The sequence below is a fragment of the Lutra lutra genome, chromosome 18, assembly GCF_902655055.1.
Source record: "Lutra lutra chromosome 18, mLutLut1.2, whole genome shotgun sequence".
Classification (NCBI taxonomy): Eukaryota; Metazoa; Chordata; class Mammalia; order Carnivora; family Mustelidae; genus Lutra; species Lutra lutra.
In genome coordinates, this window is record NC_062295.1 from 9,953,505 (window position 1) to 9,971,800 (window position 18,296).

At 52.1% G+C, this 18,296-nt stretch overlaps 1 protein-coding gene across 2 annotated transcripts in view; it reads left to right on the top strand.

The window, feature by feature from the left end:
* The window catches only part of SNX29 (sorting nexin 29), a 479,895-nt gene that overhangs the window by 342,651 nt on the left and 118,948 nt on the right, over positions 1–18,296 (top strand). For both annotated transcript variants that reach the window (XM_047712611.1, XM_047712612.1), the window contains exons 17-18: positions 2,794–2,849; positions 5,944–6,025. In XM_047712611.1, the coding sequence (XP_047568567.1) occupies positions 2,794–2,849; positions 5,944–6,025 (138 nt within the window). The remainder of the gene's footprint in view (positions 1–2,793; positions 2,850–5,943; positions 6,026–18,296) is intronic.

Genomic DNA, 18,296 nt, shown 5'->3' on the forward strand with positions numbered 1-18,296 from the left:
AGAGATACTTAGTATATAATAGATGTCTGTTTATGGTTACGCGAGTCAGGCAAACAGGCACTTTCATCCGAGACAGCACAGGAAAGTTCAGGTACATCCCACACATCCGTCTGCCCTCTCTCTCCTGAGCTCTGCCAGGGTCATCCTTCCGACCTGCTTCCTTCTCACCTCACTGATACGGGGACATCCTAAGTCACACTGGTACCCACACTGGGCATGTGCAGCTCCCATGGAGACCAGGGGCTGTTTGCTGTGCCATTAAAAATGTATCAGAAACCCTCTTTTGGTGAGATAATAGGTTTTTATTTAAATGTTTAATTGGCAGTACATTATTTCAAAGCTCCAGTGATGCAAAGCAATGCTTAATAAAAAGCTTCCTTTCCAGTGTGTGCACCCACTGTGGAGGCTGCCACTCCCACCCCCTGGTGCCCACATGGTGCCCCTTTTCTAGGTGTCTTCAAGGTCACTGCTAATGCTTCTCTATGTAAAAATAAACACAACTTGATAGTCTTAACTCTCCGCTTTGGCGCCCCAGGTAGCGTGTTAGACTTGCCATCTGCACCCTGCTTAGGCTCTCACTTGATCTCTCCTGGAGATCTCATTACAGCACACGGAAAGCTGTTTTGTTCTTCAAATCACATTTAAAATTTTTTCCTAAAGCAATTGATTCAAAAGATACACTTTTTAAATCTTAATGGAAATAGAGCAAATGTAAATTCAGCCTCTTTCTCTGCATTCCCACTCCTACTGCATTAGCAATGATGGGCTCTGTTGGTTTTCTTATGTATTTCTCCAGAACTATAATTATGCTTGTATCCTCATGGGTGTGCATGTGTAACTCCTTTTTTTTTTTTTTTTAAATCTGGCCATCTCATACAGACATGTTATAATTTCCTGAATCATTTCTCTATAGTTGGACCTTTAGATTGTTCAAAAAGATTTTTTTCAATGTGTCTGAGCCACGGAAAGAGGAATGGTTTTTGTAAATCCTGGTTCGTGTCTTGGATTATTTTGTGTCGATAGATCCTGGGAGTGAGCTGTCTGGGCCAGAGCATGTTGATGTAGGGACTGTGGATGCGGCCTCACGGCTTCCCTGGTAGATGAAACCGCCTCTCGCGCCAGCCGTCCACGGGAAAAATGACACTCACCCTCACAGCAGAGCCACACTCAGCCCCGGCCCAGTTTTTTTTTTTTTTTAAACTGTGCCTGTTTTTGTTTTGTTTTGTTTTGTTTTTTTAAACTGAGCTTTTCTCAGGCTGGCGGTAGGCAGGTTTTATCCTTCCTGGGTTTGGAGGAATCGCTCAATAGGGGCTCGCTAGCAAAAGCTGCTCTTGGAGCCCATTTTAACTGCTTAGCTCCACACACGAGGGGCTCGGGTGGGGTGCTTCTCACTCCGGGCTGCCGTATGTGGGGTGAGAGATACCCCTTGGGCTGATGGGACAGATTCTCTGTTGGTGTCAAGGGTAACAGAACGCCCTGCTTTTCTCAGTAATTGCCAGGTGATTTGTACAGTGCGCAGTTCCTGAGAACGTCCCACCTGCCAGGCTCTGTTGTGCATAATCTATAGGTGGCATGTTTTATGTTCAGAATGATCCTATGACGTGTAGGACTGTCCTGCCTGTTTTCCACGTGAGGACAGTGTGGCACAGAGCGGGCAGGTGTTGTCTCCTGGCCACAGGGCCGGAAACAGCTGGAGCAGGGGTTGACCCTCAGTGGTGTGCCCCCTGAGCACAGCCTCCATGACAATGGCCTTCTCCTGCCTCAGAAGGGGGTTACCTTCTGTGTCTCCAGCCCCCTGGGAAGGGTTCAGGTTTTACCACCTTCTACCTTATAGCTGGTTTTCCCTGCCTTTGCTGAGGGTTTGGAGCAGAAGACCCTTTGAAGTTGGGCAGACCTGAACTCAGATCCGCTTCCTACAGGTGTGGCCTTGGGCAAGGTCTCAGCCTCCCTGAGCCTGTTCCTCATCTGTGAAGTGTGTTTGTGTGTTGGGGGGTTGGGGCCCTGCCCCTCCCTGAGGAAAACGGACAAACATGGCAGGTAACACGGAAGCTCTGACAGGTGCGGAGTGACGTGCGTGCTCTTGCCCTCGAGAACCCCAGCCTCCCTTTGGTCCTCCCAATTCCCATCGCCATCCTTCCAGTTGATGAGAAGCTCCATCCCGGGACGTGACTGTAGTGTCACCATTTCTGGAGCAGCCACTAGTGCTGAGCATTTGGCGATCTGCCTGACGTCGTGCCTGCCATCCGGCCAGACGGTGCCTCGTCTTTCACCCAACCCCGCTCCCGTGGGGCCCGTCTGAGTCAGCAGCCACAGCTGTGTGCTGCCTTAAATTGCTCCTGCATCACGGGCGGCAAGGGGAGAGCCGCCTGGAGCCGACATTGGCCTTTCGTGTTGACGTCCTAGGTGTGTCTGTGTGTGCGATGTTCATCATGGTGACAGTGGATATTTTTTCCACTGCTCATTTGATCTCTCGCATCTCAGATCCTAATCAGGCCTTTAGAGCTCCAGAATTACATGCTTCTGCAGGCCTACTATTATCTCAATAGGATTAGCGGTCCTCTCTCCGTGAAGAGAACGGGGATCCCTCACCGTGCCATGTTTCCATTACCAGAACACCGTCTCTAACCATCCTTCCACAAAATCACTTGTGCTTTCCCAGTGACTGCGTTTTCACCTCGGTCTGAACAGGAAATGTTCAGGGAGCACTGAGAGGCCGAGTTCTTGCGTGATGGTGCAAAACCGCGATAACCAAGATGCGTTTTTCTCTCTCCCTTCCCCCTCTCCTGATGGCAGGTTCCCGGAGATTTGAGTCAAACGTCCGAAGACCAGAGTTTGTCGGATTTTGAAATGTAAGTCCACGGCATCTGCTCACCAGGGGCCTTTAGAAATAGGACTCTGTTGTTTGGCTTGTGTCCCAGAAGACCACAGGGGGATACTAAAATCACTGTTGCAGGGTACACGGGCTGATTTGATATCTTAGAGGTGAGAGGTGGTTCGCCTGCAGACTGAGTCTGGCCTTCAGATGTGTCTTACTTCTGTTGCTGGGTATTGGAAAACAATTTTTTGGGTCAACATTTAGGATTTGGAAACTATCATATAACATGTACATTTAACTTTAAAAAAAAAGTCTCCGCTCCTTAGCAGGCCACAGTGGGAGCTGAGTCGTGGCTGAGTCCCTCACACAGGGACACACTGTGCTGGGGAATTGGAGTTTACAACCCCTGAGTTACTGGAAATAGCAGTGGTTCGGGGCATGGGTCTGATCTGTTACTGGATGTGATTCTGTCTGGTGTGTTTGACGGTAAACTCCTGAAGTACTCAGTTGGTCTTCAGATGGGGTTACCTTGGGGTTTGTACAGGTAGTTCCCTTGGATTGATAAAGCCAGCCGAGCGGGTCCCAGGTTAGGGCCCAACAGAGCCTCCCTCTGCTGTCACTCAGTTGTCCCGAGCAGAAGGTGGCCCAGCCTGAGAGAAGGTGTCATCGGGGCTAAATCTGCCTTTGGAGGGCTAGGGGCAGGCCTCGGAGCATTGACCAGAGCCAGGCTGACCTTCCCTGCTGTACCGGCTACAGGTCTCACACCAGCATGACCTTGGGCAAACCTCTAGACCTTGGGCCCTAGTTGCTTATTCATACAGTGAAGGTCACGCTACCCACCTCACAGGGCAGTGGTGGCAGTGACAGGGAGGTACTTAGGGTTCAGGAGGCCGCTCGGTCCCTGGGCGGCTGTCAGGCTGGTGTAGGGCAAAATTAGGGTAAGGGGGTTGATGTGAGGTGAAGCCATGAAGGATGGAAATCGGGGTGAGCTTGCCTCCCATGGGCCTGTGGTGGAGGGTACAGCGTGAAGAGGATTATGGGATGGCAACCCGGTGAGGGGCTGGGGTCGGGACAAGCTGGGCAGAGAGGTGAGAGCCGTAGAGGAGGGTTTCAGAGACCGTTGTGAGGCAGAAGGCTCGCCATTACAGCAAAACCCATCAGGCACTTCCTGTGGGGAGGGGTCATGCCAGGTCCCTGATGGAAGACATGAGCAAGCCACAGCCACAGCCCCTGCCCTCAAGCAGCCACTGCCTGGTCCGGCTCCAACATCTCTCTCCCGGAGATTCGCAGCCCCCTCCCTTGGGTTTGTACATCTCCACTAAAGCCAGAGGCAAGCGCCATTTTCCTCTCTCAAGATGGAGGCCAAAGTCCCTCACGTAGTTTGCACAGAGGCCACTGTGACTCCTCTGACTCATCCTGTCTTCCCTGCTCAGGATTGTTCCTCCCAGACCAGGTCCTCTGTGCCGGGCATTGTTCTCACCCACCAAATCAATCCCCTTGACAGCCCCGGGACATGGGTGTCATCCTCCATATGACACATGGAAGCCAGGATTCCAACCCATGCAGACTTGATCTGGGCTGTGCCCTTCACACACGTCAACCCCCCTGCCCGAAGCACCTGAAACCAAGAGTCAGACATTTAACCAACTGTGCCCTCCAGTGCCCCCATCATGGAAACAATGCTCTGAAAGGGAGAGACGCCTAAGGCAGCCCAGGGTGTCTCGCCCTTGCCAGTCAGGAAGGTTAACGAAAAGCAGATTGTTTGGTACATTTTTGCACTGTACCCACCCCCTTGACAGAAATGTAATGGGAGCACTTAGGCCCTGGTACCATCTGGGGGACCTTTCCAGGAGGAAAGCCATTACAGGTACAAGCCAACTTGATGGCTCAGAATTGCAGTTTTTACTTGGAGCTCTGAGGAAGTGATGAATTATTTTGTCCCCTGAAGGAGGTCTGCACCTCGTCTCAGAGCTTAGAAGGAAATGCTGCTTCAGGGGAGAACCATTTCTTTGTGAAACTAAACTGCTCCCCACTGTAGAGATGGGGAGGCCACTGAGTCACGGCATCTTTCACCATCTCAAATTGTCTTCTAAGCACAGGAGGCTGGCGCGTGGCTCTGGGCTGCTCTTGAGAGAGGAGGAGAGTTCAGGAAAAAGCATTTAGCCCTGGAATGACTCTAAGTAGAGGCCGGGACTGGAACCTCCCAGCCCTCCCAGAATTGTGCAGTACCATTTTGATGATCGCCAGGGCTGATTTTCAAGCGTTAGCAACAGTCGGTGCATCCGTCCTCGAGCCTTGGATTCCGCTGGGAAGATGAGCGGTGGTGGGTGCGTGGACCCAGAGACTCACAGTTGGGTGAAAGTCATCTCATAAGACAAAACTCGCAGAACTGACAGAACCAAAGTGACCCTTGAAGACCCCTTAAATATCCTGTGAGGACTAATGAGGTTACTGTGGGTAAAAGCGTGGAGTCCTACATTGTAGGTTCTCAGTAAATGATTTGCACTTGAATTTAAGTCTTGGCTTACTGGAGCCGTACACAGTGTTTCTGGAAAGTTGCAAGAGGAGTGTTTGTGCCCGCCCTCCGGGTTTCCCCTTCCCCACCCCGAATAGCTGTTGCTTACCTAGCCATGGATGTCCGCCTCCTGAGCCTTTTTGCAGAGTCTGATCTTAAAAATGGGTGGCAGGGTCTAGATCGAGCACAGGCAGGAGGGGGTTCGACTCCTCTGGGGGTCATCAGCGCATGTGACCCTCATAGCCGCCTGGGGGCTTCCAATTATCAGCCCCTTTTTCAGATGAGGAAATGGGTTTAGGTAAATTCTGAGTCACGGTGACTCGGTTGTAAGAATGGAAGGGCAGCCCTTGCTCATTTGGAAGTTCAGACTGTGAATGTAAAGAACACACGCGCGCGTGCGCGCGCACACCGTGTGTGCACACACACCCACACACACAGTCCCCGCAGAACAAGGCTGGGGGCTGGCTGCGCATGCTCACACTGGTCCCACGGACTCCTGTGCGCACTGGCCGTTGTCATCAGTAGCTTGTGGGTAATGCCTCTTAGAGAAGATGGTTTCCTCTCACTTTCTCGGCAAATTAAAATGACAGCTTTGGATCTTTCCTTTGGGCAGATCAACGCGGGCACTGATCAACGTGTGGATCCCGTCGGTGTTTCTCCGGGGCAAAGCGGCAAACGCCTTCCACGTGTATCAGGTGAGTCCCCGGTTTTCGGGTGGGTGTCCCCGCTCTGGCGGGATGGACAGCTGTTTGTGGCGCTGTGGTGCGACTGCCTGTTGGTGGCGGAGCGCTGTCCTCAGGCAGCATTCCGGCCACCCTGGCTCCCTGAGGAAGTGGTCCTTCCCTTGTCCATACGGGAGGGCCTGGGTGCGGCTCCTTCCGGCCGGTCAGGCCTCTTGGTGTGGCCTCTGCAGATCTGAGCTCAGACTGCTGGACCCAACATGGGGTCTGTCAACTTGTGTTGCAACCACGGGGTCCAGGTATCGGTGCGGCCTCAGGCGTGCTAGGACCTGTGGCCGGACATTTGCCACTTGGATCCCACTTGGATTTGCCACTTTGGTGTCCTCTTGGAGCCGGCGCTCTCTGCAGCTTGATGGATGGCACTCTGCCTATCTGGGAGGTTTCAGCATCTCTCCAAGAAAAAAAGCAAACAAACAGTGAGCTTGAAAAGAGGAGTCCCAGTTTCCATTTTGTAACCTTAAGTGAATCTGTTTCCTCATCTGTAGGTCGGAGACAGTCCTTCCACTTAGCTTGCAAAGCTCTTGTCAGGTTGAGGGACTTCTGGTACCCTATGTAACCTCCGTGTTCTCGTCTTGATGCTTCTCAGTTCCCAAATGCTCGGCCTGTGTGGTCTTTGGGGGCAGGCCTGTTGGCGGGGGTGTGATTTCTAGGCACAGGCACCAGCCTGACGCATGCATCTCAGCACCTCACGGACCGATGTGCTGGGGTAGGGCAAGGCAGCTCGCGCCAGAGTGACCTTAGTTTGCGTGTTGGTCTGGGCAACGGCAGTTAGCAAGTAGCAGGGTCGTGAGTATTGGAGAATCTGAGTGTTCGTGATGCTCTCAGCTCGGGCTTGGAAAGAGAATTAGACATGACAGACTTCCGTGTGTCCCCTTTGTTGTCTTTCTTCTTGAATGCCAAACCAACCAAAAACCTCTTCCCTGAGTTCTCACTTCGAGTTCTGCTTTGTGGTCATCAGAAAGCTGGGAGGCGTTGCCTGGAGGCTGGAAGGGGTGAAGCCGACAGCTTTGTTTCGGAGCAAAATTAAGATGCGATCTTGGGGCGCCTGGGTGGCTCAGTGGTTAAAGCCTCTGCCTTCGGCTCAGGTCATGATCTCAGGGTCCTGGGATCGAGTCCCGCATTGGGCTCTCTGCTCAGCAGGGAGCCTGCCTCCTCCTCCTGTCTCTCTCTGCCTGCTTCTCTGCCTACTTGTGATCTGTCTGTCAAATAAATAAAAAAAAAATCTTAAAAAATGTGATCTCACTTGAGAGGTCTCCTTGACCTTTCATGTCTGACTCTCCCCACCCCCACCCTGCCCCTAGCCCAGGATGGGGTCTGGCAGGTTGTAGCGTCTAGAAGTCAGTTATGAAATGAGACGGACACAGCCCATGTGCCGTTGCCTGGGAGATGGTTGCCACGATGGTCACGGTGGCATCTGTGCCCCTCTGCCCCTGTCCTTCATGGCTTCAGAGCTTTCCTGGGTGCAGTCCAGGAGTCGCCCGCATCAGCCAGAAAGCCACTTTGTCTCACACAGCAGGCTCTCCGAAATCTTTCCCGATGTTACCTCTGGAATGCCGCTGTTTCTCCTCTTCGCTAACGGTGCTTCTGGTTGGTCCCTTAAGAGCAAAACCCGAGCTTGTGTTTGGAAACATTGGAGAAAGCTTTTGGTTTGTGGTGTTTTTTGCTTTTTGTTTTTTAAGATTTTATTTATTTATTTGACAGAGAGGGAGATCCCAAGTAGGCAGACAGACAGGCAGAGAGAGACGGGGAAGCAGACTCCCCACAGAACAGAGAGCCCAATGCGTGGCTCGATCCCAGGACCCTGAGGTCATGACCTGAGCTGAAAGCAGAGGCTTTAACCCACTGACCCACCCAGGGGCCCCTGCGGTGTTTTTATCATAAGCGATATTGGATAGAAGGTGACTCATTTAAAATGAGAGTACCATTGGACATTATTTTTCTTAGTTTAAAAAAGTGCATTCTGTATATCTCTCCTAAAGATTTGAGATAATTTTCAGAGACATTCCTGTAAAAGAATGATAAAATAGAAGTAAAAAGTGGAATAACGGGGTTCAGGAAAATGCGAAATAGGAGAATATGAATTAAGGAAACTGTGAAAATCGCACATGTCTGTCATGAGCCCCTATGTGATTATTCTCATAGGCTGGTGAATTTATTGTGGGCTTCCTGGCAGTCTGTGTGAAAATGGAAAGGTGGCTCTTTTGGATAATACCATGGCTAATGAGAAGAAACTAAGTCAGTTCCTCAAAGGGAGCTCTGAGAGAACCTTGTGCTTCAGATTAAGCAATACTGAAGGATGTAGGAGACAGTCCCCCATTACATCCGTGTGAAAAATCGCTGTCACACTTCATCAGATCCCCCTCACAGGGGCCAAGGGCATAACCTACAAAAGGAAGCAGTTCATTTGATGAGCCAAGAGGAAAGGCTCCTCCGCATGTGTGGTTCCCTCGGTAGATCTGGGCTTTCCAGTACAACAGCCACGGACTACGTGTAGGCATTTAAATTTACGTGAACTAAAATATAACAACATGAAAAAGGCACTTCCTCACATCTGCTGGTCACATTCGAGTGCTCAACAGCCACACGCGGCTCGAGGCCACTGTGCAGGGCAGCACAGACACGGGATATTTCTATCACTGCAGAAAGTTCTCTGGGGTGCTGGGGGGCTAGAACAGTGTCTCCGACCCGAGCGTGGGGAGGCAGGCTACATCGATGTGTGCTTGGTCAGGCTTTAGAAAGACAGAGGCTGGACATGAGCTACCAAATCCTGCAGGGAGGAAGCCACTTCCTTTTCAGCTCTTCCCGGGCTTGGGGTTCCTGGGCGGGGTGGGAGGAGACCCCGAGTGTGGCCCCCATGCCTCCCGCTCTCTTCAGTCTTGCTGTTGAGCAGAGACTGGAAGGCCCCAGAGGAGAGCCTTGGCAGGAGCAGACTTGAGCCTGATCGTACACGTTGTTTTGTTTTTACTGTGTTTATTTATACATTTGCCTTCTAGTTATGGCACAGAATCCTGTTTTCCACCCACTATGGTGATGCATGCAATTTTAAAATAAAGTTAAGAAGAAACAAAGCGAGTCTGGTTTAAAAGAAAAAACAAAAACCAAAGCAACACTATAAATGATTATGCAAGCAGCAAGGGTTCGGGGCAGCGCTATGTGACCAGTCGTGTTTAGGAAACGTGAAGCAGAGGGAACAGACAGCGTACGGTAGCTCACGAATGGTGACAGTCCCCCCAGGAAGCCACAGCGGCTGCTGCCTCTGGCTGGTCTGTGTGCGTTCTGTCCAGGAGCTCACTGAGCCCTCACACCCGCCCCGTGCACAAACGCCTCTTACCACCATCTTATCAAGGAGACAGTGAGGCATGGAGAAGCATCTCCCTCAATAACACGTTTTTCGCCCAAGTAGCATTTTCTCCAAAAAGGTCCCAGTTGGCAGAGGTTCTGAGAACGAGGGTGGAGCTCTTCAAAAATCCAAGAGGCGAGGGGACAGGTAGCATCATGCTGGAGAGCCCGTCCTGAGGTTTGGAGAAGGAGCTTATGGGTGCCAGTGAGCTAAGCTAGCTCCCCGCTTCGGGTGGCACCGGGGCTTTGTTGGGAAGGGGTCAGGAGTTGTGTTTTGCACAAGGGTTTCTGGGGGAGAGGTGCCGTCCTCGGACAGGGTTGAATGTAAGATCTTAAAAAACGGTTTGTGCCTTCGAGTGCTGTGCTTTCCGCACTTGGCCCCCACGTCCGAGATGGGGGCCAGGCACGTTCGGGCACTTGGAGGAAATGGCAGTATTTGAACAATTCTCAGAACACCAGTAAAATCCATGTCCAGAACTTTCATCCATGAATATTTCTGACACTTCTGGCCCCTGCTAACGCTTGGCTGCCAGCGGACACTAGCCAGGGACAAAACGACTGAACAGCAGCAAATAAAACGGCAGAAACCGCTTACTCACTGGTCTTGCTAGGTCTTTGTCTTTCTCGCTGTGTTAACACCGCGTTGTGCTTGTGCGCCCCGTTTCCCGTCACTTCTGTGTGGTAGTTACGTTGATTGTTAATCAGTTCCTGGTTTATACCTTTGTGATTATTTGATCTTGTTCCCCAAATGGCCTGACCTCCAAACAAGATTGAGGTCCACTGTCTTTAATATTCTGCTGTTGTGTTTACAAAGGGAGGTTAGGCCTTTAAAAAAAAGAAGAAGAAGAACCTGCCTATTTTTCTCCTAAGCAAATATTACAGCCACTAAACCAGTAGGAAATAATCCACGGGTACCCTTCCTTTCTGAACCCTCAAGTCTTCGCCTTGGAAAAGAACTGTGAGCTCGAAGTACAGCCGAAACCGGTCCTCTACGTGGGACTAATTTCAGCCTTTGAGCTTAACCACCAGCAGCACTGGTTACTGGACAATGTTCCGTCGGCGCCGCCAGGCTAATTCGGTCTCCTTTGTATTAAAAAGGAATGTCGCTTTGTTTCAGCAAAGCTCTTCCCTTCTTGCCTACGTCCCCTTTCCCGGAGACCCCAGGGTGTCCCTTGGCTCAAAGGAATGGCAGTGCCCAGGGAATTCCCATCCACAAGGAAACCGTGTCCCCTGGGCAGCCATTCGGAAGGTTTCTTCCCGCGGAGTGTGGTTTTCACACGTGACGCGGGGAATCCGTTGTTTGTCCTGTTAATACTAGATCACGGGGCCTGGGAGGGCTGCGGAGGCCGCAGGTGGTGGGGAGGAGGGCGACATGGTGGCTCTCGAGGCGCTGGGCTTCTCAGCCCTTCCTTTTCATCCTCTTCCCCCAGAGGCTTCGCCCGCGGGTCCTCGGGTTCCGTGCCTGCGGCTCTGTGCTTAGGCTCCCTCCGCGTGCGGCGGTGCAGACGGGGGTTCGGTAAGCAGAGGAGCGTGAAGCAGAAACCGGACCCCCAGCCGCAGCGTCGTGGGCTCTACGGAGCCCCTGCCGTAGCAGCACCGTTCCGGGACCGGGGAGACGGGGATGGGTCCCAAGGTGGACACGCTGCTCTCTCTTGGCCTCTGGTCCCTCCTGCCACACCCGCTGTGCCAGAGGCCGTCGGGACAGGCAGCTGGGCACTGGATTGCCTGGGTCCTCCCAGCCCCCGGGGGCTTCGTGCTGTGTGCTGGCAAAACCCTGGAACCGCTGGCCTTTGCTTCTGCCCACCCTTTCCCGGAGAACTTTCCACTCCACCAGGTCCAGCACCCGCACGCCTCTGAGGTTCACAGCACGTTAACCTCCAGCTGTCAGTGGACGCTGAGGCCTTCTGACAGAGCCCGGTTCAGGCGACAACAGAGCCAAGCCCAAACAGGCTGTTTTCCTCACTTTGGACGTACGTGTCACCATGATTCTGTTATAGCTTCTGTCTTCCCATGAAGGAAGAACTATTTTTTTTTTCCTTTGACGGTGTAATTCCTTTCTTCATCCCAAAGCTATTTTACAGAGGGCCTGCTATATGCTGGGCTCAGCTGTTTAGGGAGCGCCTGCTGTATGCCGGGCTCGTGTAAAACTGCAGAGCCAGTGGTGGGCAAAGCTGCACACTAAGGTTAGCTTCTGCCGTCTCTGAGCGGACAGTCTAGTGGGGCAGAGGGATGCTATCGAGTAGACCGAACATCTTTTTGCAGGAAGGGCTGAAGGGAGGGGTGCGGATGGGAGGGACGAAGGCCGCTTGCCTAGCAGAACGATAGACCCGTTCGGTAAAGTGTTGAGCGCCGTGCCCGATGCGCCACTATGAGAAAACCCCCTTCAGTGATCTGAGAGCACTTGCCTGGGATAAGCTGTTACACCTGGGAGCAAATATGGACTAATCCTCCCTGTTCAGTGAACGTCTCTGGGCATGTTCATTTGTTCAAAAAAGCCTTTCTTTAGCATTTCCTTGATCAAGGGCTCCACGTCAGCTGCCCCAGGGGCCACAAGGAGCAAGACAGCTTTGTCCTCAAAGTTTCTGGGTCAGCCACGGAGGCAGGACCCCCATGGAAGCCCCAGAAATGGAAAGTGTGGTGTGTAATGCTCCATGAGGCTCCGTAGCATGTGCGCTCTTCTACCCGAGGGACCAGTGCTCAGAAAATAGTATGTACTGTCAGAATTGTTGATGTAAGACTCCATCAAGGCCTGAAATGTTCAGTGCCCAGACCCCAGTACCCAAGAGTTCGGCCAGCTGGGGACTGCCTGGTTGATGCTGGATTCAGTCCTGTTTTGGACCCTAGTGAGTTACCGGATTGGACCAGTGGCATTATTCACACACGTATGTCCTCGGTTTCTGTTGCCGCCGGAATCCAGGAGGGGCTAGCTTCTAGGTGCTTCCCCCCCCCCCACCCCGCATTCTTATCCTTCTGTTTGCTGGCTCACGGGTGTGTTTCCATGGGGAACCGTGTCTTGGTCAAGGGCGGTCGTGGAAGCTGAGTCTGAGCAGGCCTGGAGACTTGAATGGCAGAGCCCTCAGGGTACTACCCTCGGCTGGACCCAGCCTGACGCTCTGATGTGATCCCGGTCACATCCCCACTACAGCTCCTCAAACTGGGACAGCGTGGGGGAGGAGCCGAGAGCCCTTGTTCTGACCAGGACACTAAATCCTGAGATACACTGAGACTGAAACCAGCCCAGACTGGAGCAGAACTCTAGGGCTTCGCCGCTTGGGTCCCTTACATGGAATACAACCCAAAGAAGTGTTGAAAGCAAAGAACTTGTGTTGCTTGTCACAAGTAAGGAGGCCGGGGAACAGAGCTCAAAGCTCTGTGTCTCTCTGGTGTTCATGCCAGAAGCTTTTGTTCAGGACAGCGGAGTCGGGGGCCAGGGATTGTGACACATAAGCCATCTCTACGTTTTCTGTTACATAAGCCCTTTGCTTAAGAACACGCTTCGCACATACATGTATTATATGTTCAAAACCAGTGGTGGAAAACCCCACCTGTAGGAGGAGATCTCCGTGTTGTCGCACCCACAGTAACGGGGTGGGGGGCATCTCGGGGACTTGGGAGCTGCTGTTTCTGTAAAACAGACACACTGTTTTTCCGCTTTTGTCCCTGTCCCCTCCTTCCTCCTGCTCATAGCTTTCGGTTACTCAGAGGACGGAAACTGCTTGGAGTCTTAGCGAAATGTAACAGAAGGCATTCATTGGCTTGCCTCACGGGAAATACCAAGGGCAGACGTGCTTGAATTCCAGGGACTTGGTGTCATGAGGATTCCGTCTCCCATCTTTTGAGGAAGTAGCTTTTCCCCAGTGTTGGCTCTGTCTGCGCGCACAGACGTGCTGACATCCCCTCAGCTCAGCAGAGCCCAGCAGTGGAGACCCAGGTCTCTTCCCTGGCCCGAAGCATTCCTAGGACGGGTGCAGACGTGTGGTGGTGTGGCCCTAGCCCTGTCGGGGGTGGGGGCTGTGTCCGAGCGGATGGCGTGCTTTCAGGTTCCATACCTCCTTCTAAACCTTCGATCACTGGGATTTGGGGTATTTCTCCCAAGGGCAGTGAGGACACTCTTACTAGCAGAAGAGGGCCCAGTGCCAGCACACATCCTCGGGAGCCTTTAGGCTGTGCACGGCATGGGCTCGCCTCCAGACCCAGCTGTGTGGAAGACACCTTTATACCAGAGTTTCTCCGACGGGATAATTCTTGGTGCGTGGGGGGAGCTCGCCTGCGCCTTGAAGGCTGTTGAGCACCGTCCCTGGCCGCTGCCCAGTCACCAGCCATACTGTCCCTCCAGCTGTGACAGCCCAGGAGCTCTCCAGACATTGCCAAACCTCCTCTGGGGGCATCATCGCCCTAGGCTGACAATTGCTGCTCTACGTGGATCCCTCGAAAGCTGTTACTTTTTCTGTTGTTGATCATAAATGGGACCCTATGATGCATGCCTTCCTCCTGAGTACACAAATCTCTCCCTCCCTTCCTCCTCTTAAACTTCTGCACGTTATTTCCTAGAATGAGGGAACCATTACTTACTATTCTGATGCTGGACATTTCGATTTTCATTTCCTGGCCATAGCCAACAACGCCGCCAGATTGTTCTAGTGCAGATGTCTGTGTACATGCTGTAGGCATGTCTTACGGAGAAGTAGTTAGAAGGGAATTTGCCGAGGAGGAGAATGTATACATTTTTTTATCGTAATAGGCCTCGGTAAATTGCTCCTCCGAAGGCTGAATCAATTTTCAGTCATACCAACAAGGTGAAAGAATGTTCTGTCCCCATGTCCTTGTCATCATCGGGTGCTCGCAATCTCGAAAATTTCACCCTTCTGATAGAGGGGAAAAAATTGCATTTCCTTGATGTTTGAGTTTGCATTTTCCTTACTGCTCAGGAGGGTGGGCTCATGTCTTTGCTTTAATTTGCCCTTCGTGTTTTGTGTGCGTGTGAATTGTCTGTTGATGTCTTTCCTGGTTGTTTTGTGGCTTCGTTCATCACCCATGTGTAGGGGTGCTGTGGATAGCAATCCTCCGCCCTCTACCTTTCAGTCTTTGGCTTGTCTTTTTAGCCTGACGAATGAGATTTACTGAGTGTTCTTCTGTTACCTGGTCTTCTCATCTTGGGAAGCGAGGAGTTCCTTGGTTGACTCGCTGGGGTATACTCTGCCTTACTCTGTTGTTACAACAGCCCCGAGATCTTTCAGATGTCTTTGCCCACCTCTAAAATGGAAAGAGCATGTTCAGAATGGTGAGTTAATAACTCGTCCAAGGTCTGAGAGTAGAAGCATCAGAGCCAGGATCACTACTGGTCTCTCTACTCTGAGTCTAGGGCTTTTTCCTAGACTCCCAGGCTATCTCCAGAGGACAGAATGGAGACCAGTGAGCACAAGTTGGAGAGAAATAGGTTTTGGCTCATCTACTGATCCCTTGAACTGCCTGTTCATCTCTCTTTTTCCTCTCCGGCCATCCTGCAGTAGGCTGGGTGCTGGGGATGTTGTGAATGACAGAGACCTAGTCTTGGTCACTGACTTCTTGATGTAAGGAAGATTGAATGTGGAGAGCCGATCAAAGGCAGAGTGGTCTTACCAAGTACTGATCTTGACAAAACCCTTCCCCTTGCCACATTTGACCCTGTTCTATGCTAGAGAGACCAGATGACCTCTGAGGCCCCTTTCCAAGTTTGTAAGAACTTAACTGACACATATATCTGGTCTACATGGGCAAAAAGGACTTTTTTTTTTAACTGTCATGGCATGAAAAGTGGATACACAGTTACTCCTCCATCTGACTCCATTACTGCCCGCAGTGCAAGAAGTAGCCAACGTACTGACTGCCCCCAGCCTTGGATTTCTTGGAGGAGGCTTTGTCTGGGCCCCTCGCTGCCGGCAGAGTTAGGACAAGAGACCGAGACTTGCCCCCAGAGCAGGGTGCTACTCCATTCCACACCTCGGGGGCTCAGCAGAAGCCAGGGGCCTAGGTTCTCGCCAGGGTTCTCCTGTGGTCGTCGTGGCCGTGGCTGCCATGTTTACATCTCTAGTCTGGATCTTGCCCTGAAGCCTAGACCCAGGTGCACAGTGGGCCCTCCAGTCCAGGCTGTGACCTGCAGCTCTGGGAGGCACTGCTGCTCACCGGAACACCGGTTGTGCACCTTCCAGAGGGTCGGCTCCACGAAGCCACAGCTGTATCGTTTTGGCTTGCTGTTGTATCTCCAGTGTTTAGAATAGGGGAGCAGGCTCATTGCATGATGGATGGATGGACGGACGGACGGACGGACGGACCGACGAACCATTTTGACTCCAGTTCTCCACCCGAAGTAAGATTCTGCTAGGCCCCTGTCATCAAAGTGAGAAGTTCTCACTGTGTTGGTTCTATCAGACTCTTCTCTAAACTCCCTGGTCCTTCCGGAGTATTCTCTTGGCATAATTTCAACCCTCTCTCCATTTTCTCACCTCCATGTTGATAACTGGCCCAGTCGTGGCTGAGGAAGTTTCACCTGTGGCAGGTACTGTGCTGCTTTGCCGTGGAGTAGTGGTTTAGTCCTCGAGAGCTCAGCAGCCAAGGATGGCCTGGATCTCCAGCCGTAATCCCCAGACTCTCCCATAATCACCCGTACGCCGTCAGGGCCCCCGTCCCGGCACCTGCCCCAGGATTTCAGGTACTAGGAGCAAGAGTTCAGGTTTGGCGATGTGGGGGCCTTTAAGAAGGTCAGACAATAAGGATTCATTGAATTCTTGTGAATCAGGAACTGTGCTAGGCCCTGAGGATACATTCGTGAACATTATGTACATGATACCCACCACCCCACTGGAGTTTATAGTTCTACCAGAAAAGACACCTTGAACCTGTTAATGTACATATAACACAGAGATAAATATATCATTACAAACTCTGGATGTGCGGTGAACGAATACTACACAGGGTTCCAGAAATTATAAGAAGGAGCCCACTTAAACTAGGGGTAAGAATGGGGTTCTTTGAGAACATCCGCTCATTGCTAAAGGACAGTTCAGACTTAATGAAGTAAACAGAAGAGGGACAGTCCAGGCTGGGGGGATTGCCTTGAAGCAGGAAAGAGCTTGGTGCATTAGAGGAGCTGGGAGACTGGTATCGTTGGGGTGGGGAGAGGCGGGATGAGAAGGCAGAGAGGCTCAGGGTGCGGCAGCCAGCTGGGTCTTCCAGGGCTTTCTAGTGAAGCCTGCCTGCCTGCTTGCCTGTTCGTCTACTGCCCCATCCATCCATCTGTCCACCCGCCCGACTATCCAGACAGCCACGCACCCACACACGCAGCTGTCTGTCCACCCGTCCACCCACCCGCCTACCCGTCTCTACCCCAGCCTTCTGTGCTCCCACCGTCCACCAGCTCCCCCACCCCCACCTGCACACCTAATCGCTATTGCAGGAGCCCAGGGGAGAGGGAGTGCTGGTGGAGACCTGCAGATTGGCCACGGAGAGCAGAACAGGTGATGTGTCTGAGGTGTGAGTTCATCCGGCTTTTTGGTACCTGGGGTAGGTAGCAGGTCAGATGTGGACTCTAGAGTCAATCCCAGTTTAAACCCCCGTGTGCCTCTTTGTTTCTAGTTGGATGACCTCTTACGGTGGGGTCTTTTTTTTTTTTTTTTTTTTTAAAGATTTTATTTATTTATTTGACAGAGAGAAATCACAAGTAGGCAGAGAGGCAGCCAGAGAGAGAGAGGGAAGCAGGCTCCCTGCTGAGCAGAAAGCCCGATGTGGGGCTCGAACCCAGGACCTGGGATCATGACCTGAGCCGAAGGCAGCGGCTTAACCCACTGAGCCACCCAGGCGCCCCAACGGTGGGGTCTTTATCATTCTGCTAAGGTCCCAGTGTTCTCACCTTGAGAGATATTATTTCCTTCATAAGGTTGTTGAGAGCTTTAAATGAACACACGTCTTAGAAGTACTTAGCGCAGTACTTAGCCTACTCGGTGAATGGGAAGGACCCAGAGAATGCAGCCAGTCTTTTTTGTTGTTGTTAACATATAATGTATTATGTGTCCCCAGGGGTACAGGTCTGTGAATGGTCAGGCTCACACATTTCACAGCATTCCCCACAGCCATACCCTCCCCAGTGTCCATAACCCCACCACCCTCTCCCTGCCCCCCCCCACTTCTGGCAACCCTCAGTTTGTTTTGTGAGATTAAGAGCCTCTTACGGTTTGTCTCTCTCCCAATCCCATCTTGTTTCATTTACTCTTCTCCTACCCCCTTAACCCCCCACGTTGCATCTCCCCTTCCTCACACCAGGGAGATCATATGATCGTTGTCTTTCTCCGATTGACTTACTTCGCTAAGCATGATACCCTCTAGTTCCATCCACGTCGTCGCAAATGGCGGGATTTCATTTCTTTTGATGGCTGCATAGTATTCCATTGTGTATCGATACCCCATCTGCTTTATCCATTCGTCTGTTGATGGACATCTAGGTTCTGTCCATAGTTCGGCTATTGTGGGCATCGCTGCTGTAAACATTGGGGTGCGCGTGCCCCTTCGGATCGCCGCATTTGTATCTTTGGGGTAAGAACCCAGCAGTGCGGTTGCCGGGTCGCAGGGTAGCTCTATTTCGAGGACCCTCCGTGCTGTTCTCCAGGGTGAAGCCGTTCTTACATCGCCTCGCCGGACCGGTGCGTGCCTCGGGCTCACGCCTGTGCCTAGGATTTGAAATACACGTCTGTGGTGTGAGTCTTCACGCCCGCACGTAGGCACTCTAGACACACGGTGGCCCACAGCCATAGAAATCTGTTCCTCTCCAGGAGGGACCCAGAGCCCCTGTCACCCTCTCCTTGATTGCGCCTGGTTGAGCATCCGGACTCAGGGTCTGCCCGTCCCTGTTCTGCTG